Raw genomic sequence first — 26,462 nt, 5'->3', positions numbered from 1 at the left:
CTTGACTTTGGAGCTTCCAGGGGTTCAGTTTTTAGAAATTTTGGCATGATTCACAAATTTTTCAAGGGTAATTTTTTCTGTATGAGATTTTCCACTTTGTATGACAACTTTATAATTTAACTTCTGAGTAAGATGCTCTTCTTCAGTATATACTCAGATCTGTTTCCAACTTTCGGATTTTTCTCCTCATCTAGCTATATGTTTCTATACCCGAGTTGCACTATTTTAATTTTTGAGGCTTTGTAGTATTTTTTTTTTAATTTTTATTTATTTATGATAGTCACACAGAGAGAGAGAGAGAGAGAGAGGCAGAGACATAGGCAGAGGGAGAAGCAGGCTCCATGCACCGGGAGCCCGACGTGGGATTCGATCCTGAGTCTCCAGGATTGCGCCCTGGGCCAAAGGCAGGCGCTAAACCGCTGCGCCACCCAGGGATCCCGGCTTTGTAGTATTTTAATTTGATAGTATAAAGTTTCCCTTACTGCATTTTTTTCCTTCCAGGGGTGGGAAGAAGAGAGAGTTATTTGTTGGTTTTTCTACCACAAGTTGAGTGGTACCTTTGTGAACTCTTCCCCCCGCCCCCCTACTGTCCCCCACTCCCAAAGAAAAACCTGTCTTTGGGGATCCCTGGGTGGCGCAGCGGTTTGGCGCCTGCCTTTGGCCCAGGGCGCGATCCTGGAGACCCGGGATCGAATCCCACGTCAGGCTCCCGGTGCATGAAGCCTGCTTCTCCCTCGGCCTGTGTCTCTGCCTCTCTCTCTCTCTCTCTCTCTCTCTCTCTCTCTCTGTGACTATCATAAATAAATAAAAATTAAAAAAAAAAAAAAAAAAAAGAAAAACCTGTCTTTGGTTTTCTTTTTTCTTTTCTTTTTTTGAATTACATCAAATGTGTAACTTAAATTAGGGGAAATTTTTTCTTTACAAATATCTTAAACCTCTCATTTAGGAACCTGGTATTCAGCATTTTAATTTTTCCCCCTACCTCTCTCCCTCCCTTCCTTTTTTTATTTTCTGAATGTTCCTTTGTAAAATTCTTTTTTTTTTTTTTTTGTTATTTTTTTTTTTTTTTTTTTGTTTTTGTTTCCTTTGTAAAATTCTGTAGCAGCTTCATTACTGGTTAAATTTATGTTGATTGTTCCTTGTTTTTTTTTTGTTTTTTTTTTTAATGAATGGAGCCTTTTTTTCCCCCATTTATACTTTCCAGTTACTTTATCTTGAGAGACAAATCCTCATTATTTTTAAGCAGAAAACTTTCTTTTAACATAGAGCCAGCAATACTGATCCTGATACAGAACAAATGTTGCCAGTTAGGATATGCTTCACCTTAAAGTAGTTTGATTAAAAGCACTTATGAGTAATATGTGGAAAGTTCTTTTTTAAAGCTTCACTGGAAAAGTCTCAGAATTTGAAACTGCATGCTTTTGTGTTGCAGTGGTGGTATTGCTGTGATGGTCTTCCAATTAGATTGGATGCTTAGAGGTCGCTCATCTTGACTGGCTTTCAGTAAACCAACATTTACCAATGCCATCTTAGACATGAAATGTAAGCCTCTGTGATGAATCTGCTTTGAAATATCTTGTCTTATGTGTTGGTTTTTGAACAAAGACACTGTTGACTCATCCAGTAGGTTTCATTTTTTTTTCCTTCAAAGAACTCTAGTTTTGAAGTTAGTTGTCAGTTTTGATTTTAGTGTTGTCTGATTATCCCACACTTCCCAAATTCCCTTCTTTGGTGCAACAGATTGTTCAAATGTAGCTTGAAGATTATATTCTTGGCTGATTGACATATTCTGCCTGTTTTGACTTTAGAAGTGGGTGAGGATAGCTTGTGACTTATGTTGTGTAACCAGGTGGTACTAGTGTGGTCTTCTCAGAGGAATCATTAATGTATGGTATCTAATAAACCATCTGACGCACATAACAGAGACTATGATCAACAGATTAATAAATTAGATCTCTATTCATGCTTAAATTATCAAAGCTAATCATTTAAATGAGATGTTCTATTTTGATGAAAGTTTCTGGCACCATAGTTAATGACACTTGGAATTTTCACTAGAGCATTTAGCTCTTCCTTAGTGATTAGCTTTGATAGTATAATTATAAATAGAGCCCTAATTAACGTACTTGTGACCTTTCCCCCAGTTATTTATTTATACTTATACTTTTGAAATTTTAGCATTATATTTTGATATTTAGAAAGATATGTTAGCACTAGCCTTATTAGAAAATGATGATCATTATGTTTAATGACGTAACAATTTCACAGCTTAGCCTAAAGAATATTTATAAACACAAGCATACATGGATATGATACTGAACCTAGAAGTAAGGATCTCTGACAGAGTAAAATGACCCGTTAAGCAATGAATAATTAAATTATTTTAGACCCGAGGACTCTGAAATGAAACCAGAGTGTCAGACATTGATTGGGCTGCCATCTGAAGTAAAAGAACAATCTGATTGGCAGGACATAGTTGGAGAAGGAAGAGTCTCTTCATGAAAGAAACAGAACTGTGTAAAACAATAGGAAACAAAATGTGATCAAGAAATAAGGACAAAGTATGGTTTATATTTTTAAACAGCCTAGGGGCCCACAGGGCTCACGTATAAGTATAGTAAACACAAAGGGTATTCTCTGTTGGAAATATCTTTCTTTTGCAGACAAGGGACCTTTTTCTGAAATTTATAGTTGTGGGCCCTTGTCTTTCAATGTAAATTTCATAGAAATTTCCCTGTGGGAAAAAAAAATCTGAAATTTTAAACTCATTGCATTTTATTGTTGTTAGCATATACTGTATAGTTTTTTGAATTTAAATAACTTAAATAGGCTTGTATGTGATACCACATTTTAATTGTTTTAGCAGATCAAATTTTTGATGATTGTTAAAGTTGTTAATGGATTATGTTTGGACATTTTAATAAAAAAGAGTTAAGGGGAGCCTGGGTGACTCAGTCAGTTGGGTGTCCAACTCTTGATTCTAGTTTACATCTTGCGTTCAAGCCCCACTGGGCTTCATGCTGAGCATAGAGCCTACTTTAAAAAGAACTTAAAATAAATTTTCATTGACAAAGACTCTGATTTATTGAAAACTCTTCAAAAAACAGAACTTTGAAAGTAGTTGAAACCTTAAGATCATTTATTCTTACTCCTCCTTTTTAAAGGAGCCTGAGGTACCAAGATGTTCAGAGACTTGCAGCTTAAGCAGTTTTACTAATTAAAGTGGAGCTGAGTCTCCCGATTCCCAGTCCTACTATGTTTCACAAAGTTCTCCAGCTTTTTATGCCATCAGTAAGGTTTCTTCCTGGAAAATGAGAAGTGATGGCAATTTGGGGGGTTGGGGATACCAAATTGTGTTCCTGGGACCAAAGAATTAAATCTTCAGATGTATAAAGTTTTCATTTTTGGTGGGAAGAGTTGAGGGGAGGGATGGTTCATTTTAGAATCTTTGATTTGTTTTTAGAATTCTTGATCCTTAAAAGCTGTCTGGTTCCAGCTGCTAAATGTTTGTTCAAATGATTAATTCAGGAATCTCAAATACCAGAAAATTAACTATAAGGAATGTACTTCATATCTTAATGTGTTCTCTCTCTCTCTCTCTCTCTCTCTCTTTAGAGAGGGGGGAGAGAGAATATTTTTTTTTAAAGATTTTATTTATTTGAGCGAGAAAGTGGGAGCAAGTAATGGGAAGAGGAAGGAGGGACATGTGGACTCCGTGCTGAGTGCAGAGCCCAACACAGGTCTCAATCCATGACTCTGAGATCATAACCTGAACAGAAATCAAGAGTTGAGATGCTTAACCAACTGAGGCATGCAGGCACCCCAATTTCTCAGTGTCCTTTAAATGTAAAACAAAAATTCTCTGACATTGCCTTGTTTTTTAAAGCTGGAACATTTATTTAATTATGATAATTATGATTCTTAAGAGAAAGTGCAAATAGTTATGAGTTGAAGACAAACCTCACATGTAAAGTACAGAGTGAGACCTACTATTCCCTGCACAGACTTTCATTTAACCCCCCAGTCTTATCCCTTCACTAACCATGGTAGCTGGTGTTTCTGAGGCTTGAGCCTCTGTGGAATTCTGTGGGGTGGAATTCTGTGGGGTGGATTGGTTCCCATCTTAGTTTGTAGTTCTAACTCCACTCTTCTTCCACAGACATCATTCCTCCACTGAGTCTCTGTGTCTTCCAGAAATAATGTCCCTTATTGATGGCTAGTCATTGATCTTGATTGTTGTAGATCTTTTATATTCATTTATTATAATTTTAGTGGAGTCTTGGGCCAGTCTCCACTAGTAACTGGGAATCATGCCTTTCAAAAAATACTGCTTTATCATTTGTCAAGTACTTTTCAGTAGATTACATCACATGAACCCATAGACATTATTGTTGCAAGCTAGCTATAGTTTATCCATCACATTTTGCCTAGTTTGCTAATATTGTTTTTAATCTAACAGGGATACTCCTCTCTTCCCTCCTTTCTAGTTTCTTTCTTTCTGGGTAGCTCTCTACTCTCTATGAAACATTGCTTTAAACATAAGATGATAACCTAAATTGAAGTAAGTTAGTAGAGCCCAAGAGTGCTTTACAGTCACAAATTTCTTCAAATCTTAAGAAAATTAAATAGAAAATATGGTATCAACTTTCAGTACTTTAATTCTTTGTTAGATATTTACTGGCTGTCAAAGAAATGGAATCGGGCAGCCCCGGTGGCTCAGCGGTTTAGCACTGCCTTCAGCCCAGGGCGTGCTCCTGGAGTCCCAGGATCGAGTCCCATGTCGGGCTCCCTGCATGGAGCCTGCTTCTCCCTCTGCCTGTGTCTCTGCCTCTCTCTCTCCCTCCCTCTCTCTCTCTCTCTCTCTGTGTGTGTGTGTGTCTCTCATGAATAAATAAATTTCAAAAAAAAGAACCTAATATATTAAAAAAAAAGAAATGGAATTTGTAGTTTAAAAACCTTCCAAAGAAGAAACCTTCAGGCCTAGCTCACTGTTGAATTCCCCCAAACGTATTAAAAAAAGAAATACCACCAATTTACACAATCTCTTCCAAAAGAATAGAAAAGAAAGGAAGGAACACATTTGATACCAAAACCAGACAAAGATAGTATAAAGACCGATATTTGTGAACATCAACACAAATATCCTCAACAAAACTTTAGCAACTTGAATTCAGCAATATATATATTATATAATGCACTAATGCACTATGATCATGTCAGGTCTTATTCCTGCTCTGGGCCAGTCGGCACATGATGCCTACTTAAATCTCCAGCCAGTGAGTGTGGGGGCCACAGAATGCAAAACTGGTTCGGTATTTGAAAATAAATCAGTATAATCTACCATACTGTCTAAAAAGAACAATCTATCAAGAGATACACTCCCCTCCCAAAGAACCGCACAAAACCACATATATTTGATACAATAGAATATCCATGATGCATAAGAGCTCTTAGAAAACTAGAAATAGAAGGGAAATTCCTCAACCTGTTGAAGAGCACCTATAAAAATCCCACCAGTGCCATCATACTTAATGGCAGAGACTGAATGCTTTCTCAGTAAGACTAGGAATAAGGTAAATTGTTCACTTTCAACACTTCTATTCAACATTATACTGGAAATCTTAGCCAAAGCAGTATGGCAAGAAAAAGGAATAAAAGGCATAGGGTTTGCAAAGGAAGACATAAAACTCCCCCTATTCAAAGATGATATGATTAGCAATGTAGGAAAGCCCAAGGAATCCATCCAGAAAACAAACCAACAAAAATCCTAGGACTAATATGAATATAGCAAAGTTTTAGAATATAGAGACAATACACACAAATCAATTTCATTTTTACATACTAGCATTGTATAATTAGAAACCAAAGTGTACAAGCCAATACCATTTACAGTAGTTCAAGTGAGATACTTAGGCATAAATCTAGCAAGAACTGCACAGATCTGTATGCTGAAAACTACGGAACTGCTAAAATGTAGTTTATTTAGTATATGAACCATTTTTTTTTCCAGTTGTCAAGATTTCTCTGCCTTTGGTCAAATTCCTTTGATTCTAAGGTAGCGAATCATGTTTTCATGCATTACCTTCATCTATGTTGTATGAAATAGATGAGCCTGTAGACCTTTAAAAAGAATTTCAAATTTTCATTCTCTTCCTGACATAAAGGATCAGTCATATTTATGATGTGATTTGAAGTTGAATTTCATATTTCATCTGCACATTCATCTTTGTTAAAGCTGCTTAGGAACTATTATAATAAATATGTTATAAAACACTTCCACAGTTCCTGCTATGCATGTCAACTGTGATTTTTTTTTTTTTTTTTTTTTTGGATTTCAGTTGAACAATACAAATGATATTTTCTAAAAAGCTTTATTGACTATTGAATATCAGCTTTCTGTCACTTCTTGTTTTTAGTTTCCCTCATTTAAACTTGATGGTTTATATATCTATTCATTGTAAAAAGGTATTTGTTTATACTACCAGCATTCCTATGCTTAGTATTTAATGAGAAAAGGTTTATAAAGTTAATGCCTGAAATTTATATGAATATATTTAGTGTTCTGTATCACCAGGGGATTTGATTATCATAACCTGTTCTTTCTGAGGCCTTAACAGATGTTAGTTTTGTACTTTCATATTCACACGTAAAGACTTTAGAATATGATTTCCCGCAGATTGTGACTGGGCTTATTACTAAACACTCAGGGCATGGTAATAAAAAGAAACACTTCATTTTGATTCTAGGAGCTGATGATCTTCATAACAAACCTTGATAAAAAAAGACACACGACACAAGCTCTTGTGATCAGTCATTCAAGGATTGCCTAGCCCTAGAGAATATAAAGCAGTTTAGAAAAGTTGGTTATTTTACTCAACACCATAATTTAATGTCCTAGACAAAGAAATTTTAAATATGCTGATTAAATTCACAGTTGACAGTTAGGATGGCTAATATTCTAGAAAAGCAGAATCAAATTCAGAATGATCTTGATCATTGAAAACATTTTTTTAAAGCAGAGGAAAATTAAAGGTGAATTTTGATATTATACTTAGAGACAGAAGAGCATTAAAAAAAGAACTAGGTAGATGGAAGTATTATCTCTTGCCCTCCTCAACCAGTAACTAAAAGTTTGGAAATGAAGAAACAACCTGAACACTCATTGTTTAATACGGAAAAAATTGCTCTTTTCCCATCCTTTCCTGCCTTTCTGAACAGGGGCAGGCAGTCCAGACCCATTCCCTCCCCTGCTTTATATTACTAGTGGTTCATCTGGGATGACTTTACCTTCACAGTGCTTATACCCACAATTTCCTCTGTTCAGTTGGCCTGACATTTTCAGTTTGTGCTGGGTTTTTTTTTAATGTTTTTTAAAATTTTTTTTAATTTTTTTTTAAATTTATTTATGATAGTCACAGAGAGAGAGAGAGAGGCAGAGACACAGGCAGAGGGAGAAGCAGGCTCCATGCACCGGGAGCCTGATGTGGGATTCGATCCCAGGTCTCCAGGATCGCGCCCTAGGCCAAAGGGAGGCGCCAAACCGCTGCGCCACCCAGGGATCCCAGTTTGTGCTGTTTTATATTCCCAGCAGACATCTTGCTATTAGTGTGCTAATTCCTCTCTCTCTTTCCTTTGTAATCTAATCTCCAGTTCCTGATTTCCAATTATTGCTAACAGCAATGGTAAAAGAAAGATTCCTCAGAATCAAAATGATCACAAACCGAATAGTATATCTGTTATTATTGGGGAGGAGGGAAAGGGGTGCAAAAAAAGGTCTATTTCATTCCATCATTTAAGATCTATGTGGAATCTTATCTTTATATGTTGTATTATAATACTTGTATGACAAACAAACCCTTTCTGTGTGTCAGGAACAGTTCTCAATGCTATACATGCTGAACTCATTTAATTCTTACCACAATCCTAAGAGGTAGGTCCTGTGGATAGTGAAGCTACGCTTTACAAAGCTCCCAAGAGGTTAGGTCAGTTGCCCAGGTGACATTGCAGATTGGTAAAAGGCAGCCTGAAGTCGAACCTGGATAGTCTGGCTCTAGACTGAGGCTGCATACCTAACTGCTCCTTGTACTGCCTTGTTACTAGAACGGAGGCCAAATATCAGTTACAGCAATCAGGCAGGAAGAAATTGGAGAGTATGTAGGGAACAGCAAAAAATCTTGAAGTGGTTGACTGATGGCTCTTGTTGAAAGGATTAAAGGTAGCTGGGGTGTACAGTTTAAGGAGGAGAAAATACAAGAAGTAAGTTAATTGGGTTTCAAATGTATAAAGGATTTTTTTTTTTTTAAAGAGAGAGCAAGAGCGCAACAGGAGGAAAGGAGAGAGAGAGAATCTCCTCTCATGGGGCTCAATCTCATGATCCTAAGATCATGACCTGAGCCGAAACCAAGAGTTGGATGCTGAACCAACTGAGCTACCCCGGTGCTGTAAAGGATTTTTTAAATAAAGATTTTATTTACTTGAGAGAGAGAGAGAGAGAACGAGAGAACGCACATATATGAGCATGGGGGAGGGACAGAGGGAGAGGAATAAGCAGGCTTCTCATTGAGCAGGGAGTCTGATGGGGCACTTGATCCCAGGAATCGGAGATCATGGTCTGAGCCGAATGTAGATGCTTAACTGATGAATCATCCAGGTGCCCCTAAGAGTTTTTATTTAGCTATTTATTTATTTATTTATTTGAAAATAATGTTCTGTGTCAGTTGAAAATTGTGTGAAAGGATGCACTCACAGTGGAGCCCAATTAAGAGCACTTCATGTTGGGCTGAAGGAGTGTCATGTCTTGCCATCAAGTCTAAGGAATAATAAATAGGGAGACTGAAGATTTGGCACAAGAGAGAAGTCAGGAATGGGTTATTGTTCATGGTGGCAGTAGTTCAATTGACTGTGACTGTAATTTCCCCCATTTAATTTTGAGCAGTTATGTTTCTTCATTCTTAATCTGATGTTACCTAAGATGGCAATAGAGTTTTAGAACTGAAGAAAAGTAGTTCAGCTCCGTACCTTACAGACAAGAAAACAGAATTAGAAATTATTATTTTATTTTTTCAGAATCTGAAATTAGACATGTGTTGTCATAGGACTGCCAGCTAAGGGCCAGAACTGAGTTTTGAACCCAGTGTTCAGTTCTCCTGAACACTGTGTCCAGAGCTCAGGCTGCTTTTTGGGGCCAGGTGGTGGGAAGGGGTCATAGTCACAGCAAAGAGTATTTTGAGAATTGCCGTTTAATACAGTGAGATTACTGTGTACCAGAGGGGGAGGGGGTGTAAGTTTCACTGATTTATGAAATGTCATTTTTCTCTGTGTAGTATGAACCCAGAGGACCTGGTCGGCCCTTGTACCAAAGAAGAATCTCATCTAGCTCAGTCCAGCCTTGTTCTGAAGAAGTAAGCACTCCTCAAGACAGTCTTGCTCAGTGTAAAGAACTTCAGGACCATAATAACCCGTCTTCTTTCAACTTTTCATCCCCGGAGTCCTGGGTAAACACCACCTCATCTACCCCCTATCAGAACATTCCGTGTAATGGATCCAGCAGGACAGCTCAGCCCAGAGAGTTGATAGGTAAGACTGAGTTCGTGGGTTATTAAAACTGCAGTTTTAACTACTCAACTCCTAGGTATTTATGGAAGTTTTTCTTCTGCTTTTTCCACCCTCATTTACATTATCATCTTTGAATAATATTTAATGTTCATAGCTCATAGGTGTGTCAGGTATACAGTGTGAATTTAGGACTATATTGAGTCCATAATTATGGTCTGGAAGAGAAGCAGATCTTTCTCTGGGTGCTCATCAATTTGATCATTTTGACCTGTGAATGAATGAAAGAAGTAATGGAATTTAAAGTGTATTTCTAAATAGAATCACCTTTCCTTGGGAAATACTTGTTTTCTGGCTCTTGATTCCCCCTCGCTCCCTACCCCCGGCCCCAGGATTAGGGGTGGGAGGAATTGGTTGGGTCAACATTAGTTTTCAAGAATTTATTGGCAATAAAGCCATTGACAGTTTGCTACACAACAGGGTTTGGCCAGGAGAGAAACCAATAAAGTCCAACATTTTGAGATTTAGAAATCTTGCATTTATTCCTTATTTTCTAATGAACTGTGAAATCCAAGTCTAAAGAGGGAAAAAAAAGGCATAGAAAAGCATTGGAATGGACAGGACCCTATAGTGTATTGTTCAGTGGGAAGTCTAAAGTCTATAGCCTTGAACACAAATAAATGCACTTTTATCTTTTCTCTGTTCCCTCTTTTTTTATATTAAATGTAAGGAAACAAATGATACTATTTGAGTTCTCCAACCTATAGCCTTCTCTTTGTAGGCTGTAGACATTGATCTGTGTGAACAGGCCTGTGATCTTTGTTGGATGAATTTCTGCCCTGGTGGCATCAACCATTGTATTTGAATTTAATTTTGTTCATCTTTAGAATGTGAATCTATTGTTTCTGTAACTGGCCCATTTTTGAGTATGTGCCATATAAGCATATTTTTAGAACAATAGACATAGTAGGACAAAAGCCTTAAAAAGATTTTGGTTTTGTTTCCTGGCAAAGACATTGTCATTTTAATTTTTAAACATTCATTAATAGCTGCTGAATTTTTCCTGGGATTGCTATGTCATTTTAAAGGTCTGACATACATAGACTCATATTATCATACCTGAATTTCTTGAGAAACATCTCAGTTGCAAATCAGTGATAAGAATTTGTTAATTTTTAGTTGTTTTATTATAATTTATTTTTATTATAATCGATTTATTTTTATTTAGAAATTTTTAAAGATTTAAACCCAATGCAGTTAACATATATTGTATTACTAGTTTCAGGGGTAGAATTCAGTGATTCATCACTTGGATACAACACCCAGTGCTCAGTACATCAAGTGCCCTCCTTAATGCCCATTACCCATTTAGCCCATTCCTCTACCCATCTCCCCTCTAGCAACCCTTGGTTTATTTCCTATAGTTAAAAGTCTCATGGTTTGCCTCCCTCTCTGTTTTTATCTTATTTTATTTTTTTTTCCTTCCCTCATGTTCATCTGCTTTGTTTCTTAAATCAACGTATGAGTGAAATCATATAGTATTTGTCTTTCTCTGCCTTATTTCGCTTAGTATAATACCCTCTAGTTCTATCCATGTTGTTGCAAATGGCAAGATTTTTTTTTGATGGCTGAGTAATTATTATAATTTATTTTAAAGACAATATCCCTTCTTGTATTTTTTCCATCTTAAATTTTAGGATAACTTTTGTCCTTGATAAATCAGTAAAAACCTGATTTGAACTGAAAAGATAGAAAGTTTCTAAATAACTGCCCAAAGCACATGTTAAATTATCTTATCCACAAATATCCAGTTATTATTTTGTCATTACTAGCAGACAAACTGTAGTATTCTTTAGTTTGAAAGTAACAGTTAAAAGTGTTAAAAAAATTTAACTCAAGATGAGTATCCTGAAGCACAACTTCCTGTCTATCAGTATTTATTTATTTACTCATTTTTAGAGGAGTGCAGCCATTGCCAGTGAGGTGAATCAGAGGGAAAATAATCACCACACGGGAAACTTCTTTCTGGAGTTTGGGACTTCTTGAGTTGAAAAAAACCGTTTATATCATATTGATTTGGAATTTAAAAGTGGTCCTTGTGTCTGATGTGGCCATATTTTCTCCGCAATTGAAAGCCTGGGAGCAGAGAACTGTGTCTTTGACCTTTTTGAACTATGTTTCCTGTTTTGTCACTGATCACACTTCAACCTCTCGGTGAATGTCTGCTAAGTGAGGGGATAGGCAGTCTGGTTGCACTGCTCAGCCTTCACACCTGGTGATGCCCACCAGGGGACAATGCATACTTTATCAGACGTTCTCTAATGTACGGATGAAAATTTAAGATTGGATAGAGATACATACTTTGAAAAATATCATTGGGTGTCAGTTTTAAAGGATAATTTCTCTTATCTGGAGAATATGTGATAAGTCATATTGCAAGAGATATCCAATTAGGCATTAGGCTAAACTGCCTCTGGAGTTATTTTGGAAGTATTGATCATTTAGTTAAAAATACTTTAAGCTCTCATTATATTGTCATGAAAATGAGAGCATAGTTAAATAGTAAATCTTAGTAAAGTAAATAAAAACAGTGATTTTTTTTTTTTTTAAATCTATTCATTCATGAGAGACACAGAGAGTGAGACAAGGAGGCAGAGACACAGGCAGAGGGAGAAGCAGGTTCCTCGCAGGAAGCCTGACGTGGGACTCGATCCTGGGTCTCCAGGATCAGGCCCTGGACCGAAGGTGGCACTAAACTGCTGAGCCACCTGGGCTGCCCCCAAAATAGTAATTCTTGAACAATCAATAAAATGTTTATGTGTTATATTGGGCAGTACAGGTTACTATTATATGTTGAAATATTTTTTTTTGTTTCAATATAAGTTCTAGTTAACATATAGTATAATATTCATTTCAGGAGTAGAATTAGTGATTAATCATGAAATGTTTGTTAAACTTAATGCTCTTAAAAGTAATTGTTTTGCATGGCACCTGGGTGGCTCAGTTGGTTAAGTGTCTGCCTTTGGCTCAGGTGATGATCCAGAGTCCTGAGATGGAGTACATCGGGCTCCCTGCTCAATGAGGAGTCTATTTCTTCCTCTCCCTCTCCCTCTACCTGCTGTTCTCCTTGCTTGTACTCTCTCTCTCTCTCTCTGTCAAATGAATAAATAAAATCTGTTAAAAAAGAAAAGAAAAGAAAAGAAAAAAGTAATTGTTTCACAAAATCAGTGACACTTAGATGGACAAGTGAGAAATGTTCTAGAAAGACATTTAGGTGGTTTAAACTAATTTTGAACAATTTTATGAATGTTTTTTAAAAGATTTTATTTATTTTTAAAGAGAGAGCATGGGCACTCATGAGTGGGGGAGGGGTAGAGAGAGGAAGCTAGAGATTCTCAAGCAGACTCCTGCTGAGCACAGAGCCTAATGTAGGGCTTGATCCCACAACTCTGAGATCATGGCCTGAGCCAAAATAAGGAGTCAGGTATCAAACCAGCGGAGCTGCCTAGGCACCCCTGAACAATTTTATGAATTTTTAAAGTTTTAAAATAGTACTAAGAAATTAGCATGTTCAATTAATGAAATGCTAAGACTAAAAAATGAAATATTTTCACTTTAATATCCCAATCTACAAATAGATAATAAACATAGGAAAAAAAATCTATAAATACTAGTAATCAAAGACAGGCAAATTAGAGCTACAACAAGACATTTATTTATAAAATAGGCTAAAGCTAAAAAAAATTAACACCAGTGTTGTGATTGAATGGGCAAGCATTGTTGGCGGAGTGTATGTAGGCAGTATCTATCTGCAGGGAAATTTGTAGTTATCAAAAGCTTTAATTGTGTATATACCTTATAATTCAAGCATTATACTTCTAGGGGTTTATCCCAAGGGATTAGTCATGAAGATTTAGAAATATTTACCTATCCTATAACAACATTTATCATAGTATTTAAAGGTGAAAAATTGACTATAAATCCAAATTTCTGTGTTTTTAAAAGATTTTATTTATTTGAGAGGGAGAAAGAGACAGCATGAGTTGGGGGGAGGGGCAGAGTGGGAAAAGCAGACATCCTTGCCCAAGCAGGGTGCCCAATGTGGGACTTGATTCCAGGACCATGGGATCATGACCTGAGCTGAAGAAAGATGCTTAACCTACAGAGCCACTCAGGTGCCCCTATAATCCAGATTTCTGAAAATGAGAGGTAACTTAAATAACTTATGAAGTATCTGTGTTATATAATGTCTTTAGGAAAAAGCACACCAACAAGGCTTCTCTCTGGTGTATGGGAATGTGAATGAATGATTTTCTTCTTTGGCCTTCTCAGCAATTTCCAAATTATCCTCGATGAATATTATGATTATAATCGAATACAGCATCACTGAAGGGGAGCAGAATTTACCACCCTCAGATAGGCTTTAAGATTATTTTAGGCTAAAAAAAAAAAGATTATTTTAGGCTGATTATTTTGAAGAAACTATAGAACCTCTGAAAACGGAGTTAAAGTTACCCTTTGGTAAGAAAGATTTACATTTACAAGGGAAATCTCTGTAAGAGAATCTTCCTCACTGTACCAGGAAAAGAAGGATGACTCTAAATTTCTGGAAACTACCCACGGAGAAGACAACAGTTTATCTTTAAGTTAACTTACCCTGTGTAACAACCTTGCCCTATTTCACTGTGCTTTTCCTAGTAACCTTGCATAACTGCCCTCTGCCCCCAACATCTTCTTTTGCCTTTAGCTGGAGATGATATTTTGTTTGCTGGCTGGGCCATTTCAGGGACTTATTCAGTTTCCTTGGATCTCCCTCATGTACACAGAGGGTGTACATATTTATTAAACTTTCATTTGTTTTTCTCCTGTTAATCTGTCTTACTGTAGGGGAGGTCTCAGCCAACAACGTACAAGAGTAGAGGGAAAATTATTTTTCCTCCCCACCCTTCAGTTAAACATTTAAGAGATTGAAAAAGAGCAGTGTTTGAAAACAAGTCACAGTTTGGTGGACAATAAAAATAGGAAGAATGGAGTCAAATCTTAAAGGATTGTTAAGAATCAGGCTTACATGCAGGAAAGGTGAAGAAAAATTTATAGCTGTTTTTCCTCCACCATATTCTGTATTTACTTTCATATTACAAAAAAAGGGAGCATTTTTAAGAAATGGAATTTAATCTTACTATTATTTAGGTTAATAAGAGCTGTTTGACCAGAAGTCCACATATATAGCTCCTTTTTATTTCAGAAAGAACATATATATTCCCATTTTCAAAGCTGAGTAGAGTAGTTAATACAATACATATCAAAGTGTACAATAAGTGTAAAGTAAGTTTTTTTGAAGCAGACCTTTGGCTTTGACCTTTAGTTTTTATATGTTAGCTATTCCAGTTCTCATAGTTAATCATTTTGCTGCAAATATTAATGAGATTGGAAGTTTGATTGGATGTGTTGTGACTTCAGCATTCTGTAGCAGAAATTATCTGTCCTGTGGCTACACTGTCACTGAGTTCCTGGAGATGAGAACCACTTACTTGTAACACCTGAGCTAACGGATTGCATGAATATTGCTGGGTGTGCCCTTAAATGTCTTACTGTTCTCTGCTTTTAGTTCCATCTAAGACCGTCAAACCCCCTGAGGATCAGCTGAAGTCTGAGAACCTCGAGGTGTCCAGTTCCTTCAACTATAATGTGCTGCAGCATCTCGGCCAGTTCCCCCCTCTCATGCCCAACAAGCAGATCGTGGAGTCGGCCAACAGCAGTAGCCAGCAGAGCTCTGGGGGCAGCAAGCCTGCCATGTCCTATGCCAGCGCTTTGCGGGCCCCTCCCAAGCCCAGGCCCCAGCCTGAGCAGGCCAAGAAGAGTAGCGACCCTCTGTCTCTGTTCCAGGAACTTAGCCTGGGGAGCTCATCAGGCAGCAATGGCTTTTACTCATATTTTAAATAATCACTTTTTTTTCCTTCGAGGGAAAATGTTTTAATTTCTGTTTGTATCAGTAGAATTAAGATAGTTGGACTCCATCTATAGATGCACAGTTCCCTTTGTTTTAATATTAAATATGTTCTCACTTAATTGCTTTGCTGCTAGACTTGCAACTAATTTTTTAAAAGTATATTCCATTATTTTGCATTTTTGACGTGTCTTTTGACAGCTTTTATGTAGAATAAAAAATATTTTTAAATTTGTGTATTGTTACATATGTTTGCATCAAGCTAGCAGCTAAGAGGTTAATTGTGCAACTATAAAAAAAGAGAAAAAAACTTTGTCTAAAATGTATTTAAAAAGAAAAAAAATTGTAAGTAGCATTTACATTTATTCAATAATATTACCATATGCTGGGTTTCTGTACCAGAAATGGCCAGTTGATGTACAAATGTATGTTATTTTTGCTTAAATTCATTTAAAATTTTTTAAAATAAAGGGGCAGCATCTTCTAAATACTTTAAGTTTTATCAGCTTTTTTTTTTTTTTGTGACAAGATGCTGCATTCTAAAACTTTTATAGTTTTAGACTATGTATGATGTGCTGTTGTAATCTCCATCCACTGTAGGATAGAGTTAAAGGCATTCTTTGCAGGTGTATTTTATATGCCACTGTTTTTTGTAACATGAAAAAACAGTGGCATATTTAGTTATTTTTTGGACAAGCTATACTTCAAGCTTGTTTTTAACGTTAATTTGATAGTGTGTGTGTGTTTTTTTTTAAACAAATCATGAAGCTGAAAAATTTTTAGGATTGTTGGTGCTTAGTAGACTTGATAACTATTTTAAAAATGCGTGAATTTAGTAAAATCCTTTTTTTCCTCACTATGCATGTGTAAATGTTTGTAATCTGGCTTTCCCCCCCTCTCCAGTGGTATAAAGAATTGTGCCGCTTTAAGGTTTGGTTTTTTTCCCCCCCTTCAGTAAAAATTTTGGTACCTTATTTGATGTTTACATTAAAATGTGACATTATATATGGCAATTCAAATATTTTGCTAACTGTTTTATTTGAGGAACATCATTAAAAAGAAATATAATGTTTGTCCAAGATGTATCAAAATTCATCAAAATCTAGGGCAAAAAAACTACCCTTGTTTTTCATGGTCTTTTGATTCTTATAACCCCACTGAACTTGTATAAAAACATAAAATTTAAATAGCTATCTTAAATATTCTACAGCCTAAAAATTGTTTTGAATGAACTTTGGTAAAATCCAAAGGAAAACATTTACCCTCTTAAAATTTGTGGTCTTGTAACACATTTGAACAATGCATGTCCTTATTTTCCTGATTTGGTAGTACTACTTTTATACTTCAGAGATACCTTGAAACTACAGTATAACCTTTTTTTTTTTTTTTTTTAATGAGATAAGGTTGGAAAACATTGATGAAACAATGGGTCCTGATGATCCATTCAAAAATAGTTTTTTGGAGGGCTACTTTTGAACAGGCCATCCTGTATTCACAGTACATTTTTAAAATGGGGTTGGAAAGCTGCAGAAGTAAAGAAAACTCCTTTCATCTCTTTTGTGACTGGCGTTTAGTTGCTGTTGGCCAGCTACAACCCCCTGTAATCCCCAGACAGTTTAGGAGAGGAGAATGCCTTTTTAGTTTGAGGGTAGCAAGCCTGCAGGACAAAGAAAGAGCACCACTTTTCTTCCTTCTTTCTGCTCAGAATGGGTGCGCTTCATTTGCCTGTGGCTTTCAGTGACGTGCTGCAAGTCTCCATGTGAGGCAGCAGGTGGAGGCCTGTGGACTGTGGATGAGTTCATGGTTAGTGTGAATCACAGTTGGAACGCAGTGCCAGCAAGGTACAGCACACGTTTTCTCTGTGTGATGTCAGACCGCCACATGGAACTATGTCAGATTTTGCTCAACCTAACTTTAGTCACAAGAAAAGAAGAAAAATGTTTGCCACGTAATTCTGTATTTCTGACTCTATGACGAAACTCAAGACCTAACCCAAATGAAAGTTAGATCTCCCTGATGTGAGGATGTCTGTGAAAAATAATTCCTTTACCAGTGATGATTCTCCTGCCCCACAACACAGATGTTCAAGAGCATTTGACAATATGAAGACAGAACTGGCCTAGTCAGGGCTTTCGATTAATCCCCTGTTATGGAGTGATGGCCTAATTTTCTGTTTTCCATACTTGAAACTTTAAAAAATATCAGTTTGAAGTTATTTGTATTTATATTTAAAGAGGTCAAGTGCACACCCCACCACTTTATATAAATATATTGAAGTTGGAAGCTTTGGATAAAGCAGCTGCTAAGTCGTTATGACAGCCCTTTTCTAAGCAGTTATTTCCAAAAAACTAAAAATAATAGCTACTTCTCAGTCCCCTGCTCTGCTGTGTCCGAGGGTCCCTCATTCCCTTACTGTTTCTGCAGCCGGTCAAGGATTCAGATATTTTCATCTACTACCCTTTTAGCTTCTGCTTCAAATGTGTGTTCTAACACACTTACTCTTCCTCAGCATTACTTAGAGCCATCTTTCCAAACCATCTTTCCAACAGCTTCCAACAGAATTCTAACACACTTACTCTTCCTCAGCAATACTTAGTGCCACCTTTCCAACCATGCTTTGAACCTATTACTTACTCCTAATACCGTGTAATGGTTCTGAGCAAGTCTTACTGTGGGAATCATTTTAAGTTTCTCTTGAAATGAGGACTGTTGATGCTGTCTGGGTGTTTCTTGGGTAGTATTAGCAAGTACCCACAAAACAGATTTGGAAAACAACTTACATACTGGGTTTCATTCAACCTTAGAGTTCAGACGGAACTTTTTTTCTTAAGCCTTGATGTTAGCTCTTGGATGATACCAAGTAATACCAGCTTCCTTTTCTTGCAGAACAGATTTCTTTTAAGTGAAGTTAATTGTTCACACGATGTCATTCTACTTCTTTGTTCTTCGTATCACTCTGAGGTTTTTCCTTTTTCTTGCCAGAACTTTTTTTTTTTTAATTCATCTCACTTTTTAATTTCAGTGCTACTTGAAAGAGTTTCTTTCTTTTTTCTTTTTCTTTTTCTTTTTTTTTTTTACCTTAAAGAAATTCTTTTGGGTGATAGAATTTGGGAATATCTATGCTAAAAGTTTTTTTCCTGATCTAAAAATGAATTTTTGTTAAGATGTGAATAACCTTCAATATAACATGGGTATTTTCTGGTATATTTTTGAAAGGGGTGTTTTGGTTGCCATTTTGGCACATGCTTTGCCAAATGGTTATAACAGAGCTTTGTTTTTGATTAATCAGTAGTTAATTATTGACCACTTAAACTAACATGACCTTAATTTTCCTTTCCTCAGACAGATATGCTTTCTATCCAGGTCATTTTGTATATATGAAATAAACTGCTTTGTGTGTTTTTTTTCACGAGAGATTCTAGGTTTTTTTACACAAAACCTCTAGAGTTCAGGTTTCGTGTAAACATGAGTTGGTCTTTTCAGTTTGAAGAATTGCAGAATAAGTAAAATAAGCAGAATTCCCACTGAATAAGCATTACCTAATTAAACATAGCAATCTCCAAGACTATTTGCGAAAATAAGTTTCCTTGTTTATGGAGGCATTGAAATTGCTGAGAAAGCTAACTGAATTTCCTCACTTTGAGATAATTAATATATAGTATTATCTTGCTCCAGTGTAGTTACCTGACATGTTTAATATTTTCATGTATATACATCTCAAGAGCAAAACTATAAACATATAAGAATGTACCTTTAGCTACCTTGGCTAGAGAGAGCCACCCTTACTTAAAAGCCAGGGGTGTGAAAAGACAATTTCACGTTAAATTTTATTTTATTTTTTTTCACGTTGAATTTTAGATTTCAGCTCTTGTTATTAAGAAAATTAGATTTACTGAAATAGTCATTTAAAAATAAAAAAGAGACACCTGTTAGCATTGTTTCGTGTCGGAGTTATCTCTAAAATGGTGATCCCAGAAAAAGTATAAAAATGCAAGATTAAAACTTTAAATATATTGAAAGATACAGATTGCTGCCTTAAAATGTTCTTTAGGTTACCATCCATTTTTTTTTTCTTCTAGCTCCACAAAGGTAGTGATTTGTCCTTTATGATTTACCAGACATTATTTCTTTCAAGCCATCCCCCCTAACGTTTAAAAACCCTTAATTTCTATCACCACCCTATGTGTCTTCCTAAATCTTGAAAGTAAATGTGTTAATCGGATTTTGCTTCCCCCTCTTTGCTATCTGATCCACAAACTACCCAGAAAGTAGAAATAATGGATAATGTTCTATGATTTCTTGTTCAAATATCACATAGTGATGTCCGTCATATTATAAAGATACGGTCATGAAAGAGTAAGTGGCATGCTAGTCTTCAAAGTTCTCATTATATTAGGCGTCTCGCATTTCCCTTCTTCTTTGAAGTTGGATATTTATTGCTGAGATTTTACTGTAAAGCTGCTAAATTCACACTTACTACTTTCATACATCTGTTTAATTAGCAATTGCAAGACCATTGTTAAAAGGAGTGAATCTGACTAACGTTTAATATTCTTACAAGACACAATCAGAAAATGTATTGTTATTTAAACTAGAATATCAAACATTAAAAATAAGACATTTTTAATGTAACATTTGAAATTTTTGAAATGATGGAAAATATCTACTTTGGAATAAACTTTAAGGAAACAGTCACAGGAGTTTCTAAATTTTTTTGAAGGGAGGTACCTAATAGAAAAATCTAGACTTAGTAATGTGAGCTGTGGTTAAATCCTAAACCCAGTTATACAGTTGTTTAAAGCTTCTAAAACTGGAGCGTGAAGGAAACCCAGAGACATTCATAAACTAATAGTTTCAGTAATCAGTATTAGACCAGCCTTTATTTACAATTTGTTCAACAGAGAGATTTTATTTTGATACAAATATTAAGCATAAAGCATAGTAAGTTTTATATAATTGTTCATTAAACAATATTATGGAACTTTCATTATGTTCTTGGGGTGTCTTTTTAGCTATTTCTACACCTCATATAGGAGGCCTCTTCTGTGTTTTATTTTGCATACTAGCATGTGACTGCCTGCCTTAGAACTATGTCTAGGAGGGGAAATCAATATTACTTTAAAAAATATATTTGTTTTTTTCAAATATATTTTTTCATTAGTACTTTTTTTTGGTGTTTGAGAAGTAAAGGGGGGTAGCAAATTACCTAGCTTCAACAGAGAAGTCATCTAGTAGCATCTGTTTAAAAATCTGTCCTATTTTAAGATTTTAGAAGTTTGAACAGGGTAGGTAGAGCAGTGGTTCTCAAACTTCAGCCAGCATCAGAATTACCTGGTGGTCTTGTTGAAATACAGATCGCTAGGACCCCGCCCCAGAGTTTCTGATCCCAGGCTGAAGCTTGATCATTTGCATTTCCAACAAGTTCTCCCGTGATGCTGCTGCTGGTGGTCCAGGAACCATACTTTGAGAGCTGCTGGTCTAGGGAAAGTCCAAAGGTCTTTCCAACCATGCATTTCTTTACTCAGTGTAAACAACTTACACGTGAGAAATTTTAATAGTTACGATGCCACGAGTGGAACATTTCATGGAGAAAGATCTCTATGGAGTGACAAGAGCATTTGGATTGACTGCCACCCTACCCCCACCCTCACCCCCCACATCTCCGCCACTGCCCACCCTCATTAAGGTCTGTGCTACTCTTTCACATTAGGGTGAGGGAGCTCATTCATTTCTAGGGCAAGATTGGTTTTGTGAACCGTGCAGCCTGGGCTTTGTTCGGGAAACTGCGTTTGTGTGATGTTCTTAGAGGTGGTCTTGACCATATATACGTGGAGATGAGAATTGTGGAAGGGAGCCATCAGAATGTCACGAGAATGCACTTTGCACTTATCGTGGCACTAAGTACAGGATGCCCTGTCCTAAGATGGCAGTGACATGGAGCATCGAAAACAACAGATAATTCCCAAATAATGTATTCCTAGTTTTTATGGCTTTTTTTGGGGGGGGGGTAGTGGGGGATGAAGGCAAAGGATTTGCTTTTTGAATTATGTGTTTCTCAGGTTAACAAAGTTATGTTGGATTCTCTGCCATGCCAGCAATTGTTAGGGGAGCCTGAAGTGTTCAATATGGCAGAAAATTGATAATTGTCTCTGATTACTTTGCTACTTAAAAATCTACATATGTTTGCAAAAACAGTCTAGGGGAATCTACCACCTACCCAGCATGAGTTATTCATAAACTATAGGTGCACATGTATAAGCAAGTTATTTTTGAGAAAGAAACTGCCTATAATATAATAAATCTGACAAGTCTTTGGATATTTTACAATTTCTGTATTACTGTCGTTGTTAATGTCTCCCTGTCCCCCTCCCCCACCCCCCGGGCTGCAGCTTAGAGGGTATTGGTCTCTGCCTCTGGTTTTTAGTTTGGCTTTGAATTTACGGAGATACTAGAAAGAGAAAAAAATATTTTTAAGGTAATAGGTTATAGAATGACTTAGATGTAGAAGAACACATGATAAGCATCCTAGAATGCACAGCTTTAGAATTCTTCACACACAGTACTTCCTCCCTGAAAGGCTTGGTCACCTTCAGTGGGGATTGTTTCTGCATTCAGCACAGGTTCCTTTGTCCATTTCCAACTCACAGGGAGCTTCGGTTTAGTCACATTTTGCTTTGCACGATGCCTTGTATACAGACACCTCTCTCTGTCTTTCCGTAGGTCAGAGGGCTTTTTTTGTCCAGGTTGAATTCCCAACGTGTGGGTTCCACCTGAGAATGTTTCTCAGTCCCCCGCCCTCGTACAGAGGAAGGGTCTTGGATGTGCACATATCCAGACCATGCCTGCTTCCTGTCAATCCATGTATATGACATTGTACTGTATCCGCTTTCTGTGCCAGTCATCTGACCTGACTCTTTAGAACCCATGAAGGTACTGGTTACATGTAGTAGTTTGTATCCTAGGTCAATATGGTGATTAAAATACCTCTCCTCTAAATTATAAAGGTAATGGGTTTTGCATTTTGAAATGGGTCCTGTTATTAGTGACAGGTTTGTGTGTGTGTGTGTGTGCGCGCGCGCGTGTGTGTGTGTGTGTGGTTTTTTTTTTAAGCTTCAGATTGACAGTTCTTATCTAAACTTGTTCAGCTAATTTCATACAATCAATTACTTAGCAAATTCATACGGGGTCTTATTTTGGCAAGTCTTCCAAAGGGAGGCTTTATAAAACTGAGATGGCCTGTTTCCTCCTCTTTAGGAACCAGTTGTGCAGCCATCTGATAATATTAATTTCTGGCAAAATTATAACAATTATTTTTTTTCTGTGCAGTTAACAATACCTCCTCTGAGAGGTTCTAATACCTAAAGAGTTTCTTCTTAAAAGTAAAAATGACTTTGTACCATAAAATAACCCCAAAGCCACCCTCCAGAGTCTTTATTCTCTTTCCTTTTTTCTTTTGGTCATTTTCTTTTCTAACCAGGTTTTGGAATTACTTTAGCCGCTTTGGTTCCTTAGGACAACTTTTCCATTTGGGGAGGGGAGGGTGTGGGGTCTACAGTTCTTACATTGTGATCATTGTCTCAGTGAAGTTCTTTTGTCTTAAAAGATTCATGGTAACACAAAATGTATTTTACTGCTACAACTAAAATGTATTTATAATAAAATGCCTTTTTAATAACTTGGAGATTTGTTTATTACTTGTGACCCACAATTCTCTGCTTCCTTTTACTTTTGTGATCAAAGGTCTGTTAGAAGTGAGGCTCAGCGCCTTGATTTGATTCATGATACTAATCCGTAAAGCTAGCCAAAGTAACAATTCAGTGTTCGTTTGTAAAATTCTAACTAGTTTCTGGAGATTTGTGACTTGACTTAAATTTCTGAAACTCAGGGGAAGCAACGGCCTTTATGAGGGCTCAAGGTGTGACCTGGAAGTGGTCAGCGAGAAAATGTACCCTTCTCAGGGAAGACGCCGTTCAATACAGATCTGAGGAATTGAGAAAAATCACCAAGGTCCCTTGTTAGAGCTGGGTTTGTGTAGCCCAGAATTTATTTCAGAACTCACAAACCTAGTTTATGTCAGTATACTCTATGGGGATAATAATAAGACACTACACAGTGGCGTGACGAGCGTTAATTCAACTATCCCCCACTCCCACCCCCGGAATGCTGGCTGTGCAAAAAAATCACCCTGAGTCAGGGTCTTCTTTTTGTTGGGGAAATAATTCTTCGCATCTGCCATGATGCGATTTTGAGAAGCATTCACAGGTCACAGAATGCTTTGTGTGCCCTGGCAATTTTATTTTTAACACCCTATTAATGTGGCACCATAACTAACTTGAATATACCTTGCTTGAAGTTTGTAAATGTAAGTGGATGATAGGACCCTCAGCCTTTCCTAAGGACAATTTAGAATCCTTACTCATAGCCGCAAATCAGTTTTTAAGCTAGGTGTCTTGCTTTCTTTGAGTTGAATTGATGGGATACGACATAAATCATCTCTGGATTTCGGAGAGAGAAACACTTCTTTACATATAAATCAGATGGATTTGGAGGACTCCCTGAGAAGTAAGCCTGGCCCCTTTCAGTGGGAAAATGCAAATAAGAGTCTCCAGTGTTAATCCCTATGCCTCTCCGGAGCATTTTTCTGAGAATAATATTAGTGTGAAAGCTGGTGGGAAAATATAATTTCATCAAAACTGCAAGGTGGGAGTGCAGGTCAAACACAAAGATGGAGAGGTTGGCTTAGTGGAGGCTCAGTGCTGGCACGCAGAGTTGTTTGCACTTCCCTTAGTTAACCGGCAACATCCAAGCCCCGCCATGGGTGGTTTGAAGCAGCTCAAGGTCCCTGGGTCTGCAATGGGCTTTGCTGCTTGACTCACATAGTGTTGTCCAAACCGACCAATTCCCTAGTGGCTGGAAATCCTTTTCTTCAGGCTTGGAGAACCCCGTCTTGGTTGCACGGCCTCAGCTCCTCTGACCAACTGCAGCCAGAGTTACTTTTCTGAAACAGCCATTCGTGCGGCTCTTTTTCTGAGAAGCCCTTGGTGATTTGCCATCACATCCTGAATTTCTTAGCTTGGCTTTGGAGGCACCCCCACACACACACACGCCCCCACCCGGTCCTCCAAGTTTTGTTCCCAAGCACCACATACAGCCAACCAAATCACACCACTTGCCATTCCCTCCGTGGATGAGCCTTTCTTGCCTCTTTTTACTTTGGAGCATCCCTTGAGCATCCCTTGAGCCCTTGAGCCCTCCTAACCCCAACCCCAGGCTTGCTTTGGGGGGCTCCACGTATTCAAGACTGTCAACTCCGGCAGTTGGAATTAGCTCACTTTTTCTCTCTGCATGCAATCGAGCCTTCTACCCCTGCTCTCATAGTTTGTGTTTTACAGGTTGATGCAATCGAGCCTTCTACCCCTGCTCTCATAGTTTGTGTTTTACAGGTTGGAGTTGGTGAGTTTGTGGGGGGCAGAGATGGTGTCCTACGACCTCCAGACCTCCGGTCCCTATGGCTTTCACGCAGCAGGCCCTGGAACGCGGGCTGAAGCGGCCAGCTCCCAGGCTTGGCTTAGAGAATAATGTAAAGACCCTCTCCCCTCCCCGCTGACGTCCTGTGCCAAGGCAGTGTGACTAGAGGATGGCCAGGTGACGACCAGGCTGGACAGCTGGCCTGAGGGGCAGGAGGTCTGAGCTGTCCTGTGCAGCGACGTCCCCACCCACTCCACACAGCTCCCCAAGCAGTGACAAAGTCTTAGCATTCACCAGTTTTTGTGTCTCACCGGGTATCACCGTGAGCGCCCTTAGTTTGACAGCTTCACCATGGTTACGTCAGTTTTGATGGATGCCGCCTACTTTGGCATGTCCCAGTCTGTGGGCATGTACCTACCATGTGGAGTTGGGGGAAAGTGATGAAATGCCCTTTTGTCTGAAGCCAGCTCTGGTTGACTGTAAACCCACAGAGGGAGGTAATTAAATTGAATAGAAGTTGCAGCTTGCAAAATCCATGGTATTATCCTGCTCTTTGCTCATTAAAACTGGAGCTCTGCAAAATGATTTGAACCACGGTTTCGGGAAACTGCTGCTAATCCCTGAGAAGAAAGTGGCTCTGGGGAGGTGCCCAGAGGAGCCGACGAAGGACCCTGGTCGCTGGGCTGGGCGTGGCTGGCGGGCTCTGGGCGCCCCTGCCAAGGAGACCACAGGGGAAGGTGCTGGGGTGCCGTTTGCTCACTGATTGAACAGGAAGTGTCGTCCGAGGCATCTGATGACAAGCCGTCTGGATAGGAGCGGAGCACCTGCGAGTTTGGAGACCTTGCAAGGGGACCTCGGAAAGGTCCTAATTAGCCTTTAGGGCTTTGTCCCCTTACTGTACAGGAGACACCAGGGGGCCTCGAGGGAAGGGGCTGAAGTCGAAGTGGGTGGCGTGGCTTTGTCTCGGCCCTTGTGGCCCACCTGCCGGTCAGGTCTTTCATCCACTTGGAATCTAGACGCGTCCGTGTCCGTGTTTGTACAAAGCCGAACGGGAGTGGGTGCTCCAGGCGGAGGCTCTTCTAAGGGAAAGTTTTGAGGATTCAATCCTTTTAGCTTCCTGACCAGGCTTAAAGCTGGTTACGTAACCCGGGACAAAAGTAACGAGGAGGAACGGTTGGAAGGTGGGGAAGCAAGCAGGCTTTATCTGATGAATCCAACCTCCTCCTCCCGGTGACCCCACGGGCCTCTGGGGACCCACATAATTCCTGCTGGGCGGGCGGGGTCCGCTAACAGGGCGGAAGATGAAACTATTTTGGAAAAAAAAAAAAAAGTGATGCAGCGTAATTAAAAGTGGTTTCGAGCCTTTCAGCAAAGCTCTCCTGGATGTGTGTGTCCTTCCAGGCCAGAATCCCTCCTCTGGGAGCCCTGCAGCCCTGTGCTCCTGGCGGCGAGTCCAGCCGGCCGGGTCTCGCCAAGGCGACCAGGCTGAGCACGG

At 38.3% G+C, this 26,462-nt stretch overlaps 1 protein-coding gene across 5 annotated transcripts in view; it reads left to right on the top strand.

Annotated features, from left to right (window-relative positions):
- Positions 1–20,194, top strand: part of HELZ (helicase with zinc finger) — a 166,231-nt gene extending 146,037 nt beyond the window's left edge. For all 5 annotated transcript variants that reach the window (XM_077853724.1, XM_077853725.1, XM_077853726.1 and 2 more), the window contains 2 exons: positions 9,324–9,576; positions 15,161–20,194. In XM_077853724.1, coding sequence (XP_077709850.1) covers positions 9,324–9,576; positions 15,161–15,495 — 588 coding nt within the window. In that variant the 3' untranslated portion in view covers positions 15,496–20,194. The remainder of the gene's footprint in view (positions 1–9,323; positions 9,577–15,160) is intronic.
- The last annotated feature ends 6,268 nt before the right edge of the window (positions 20,195–26,462 follow it).

The sequence above is a fragment of the Canis aureus genome, chromosome 16 (genome assembly GCF_053574225.1).
Source record: "Canis aureus isolate CA01 chromosome 16, VMU_Caureus_v.1.0, whole genome shotgun sequence".
Classification (NCBI taxonomy): domain Eukaryota; kingdom Metazoa; phylum Chordata; class Mammalia; order Carnivora; family Canidae; genus Canis; species Canis aureus.
This window is presented reverse-complemented; position numbering and strand designations above follow the sequence as displayed.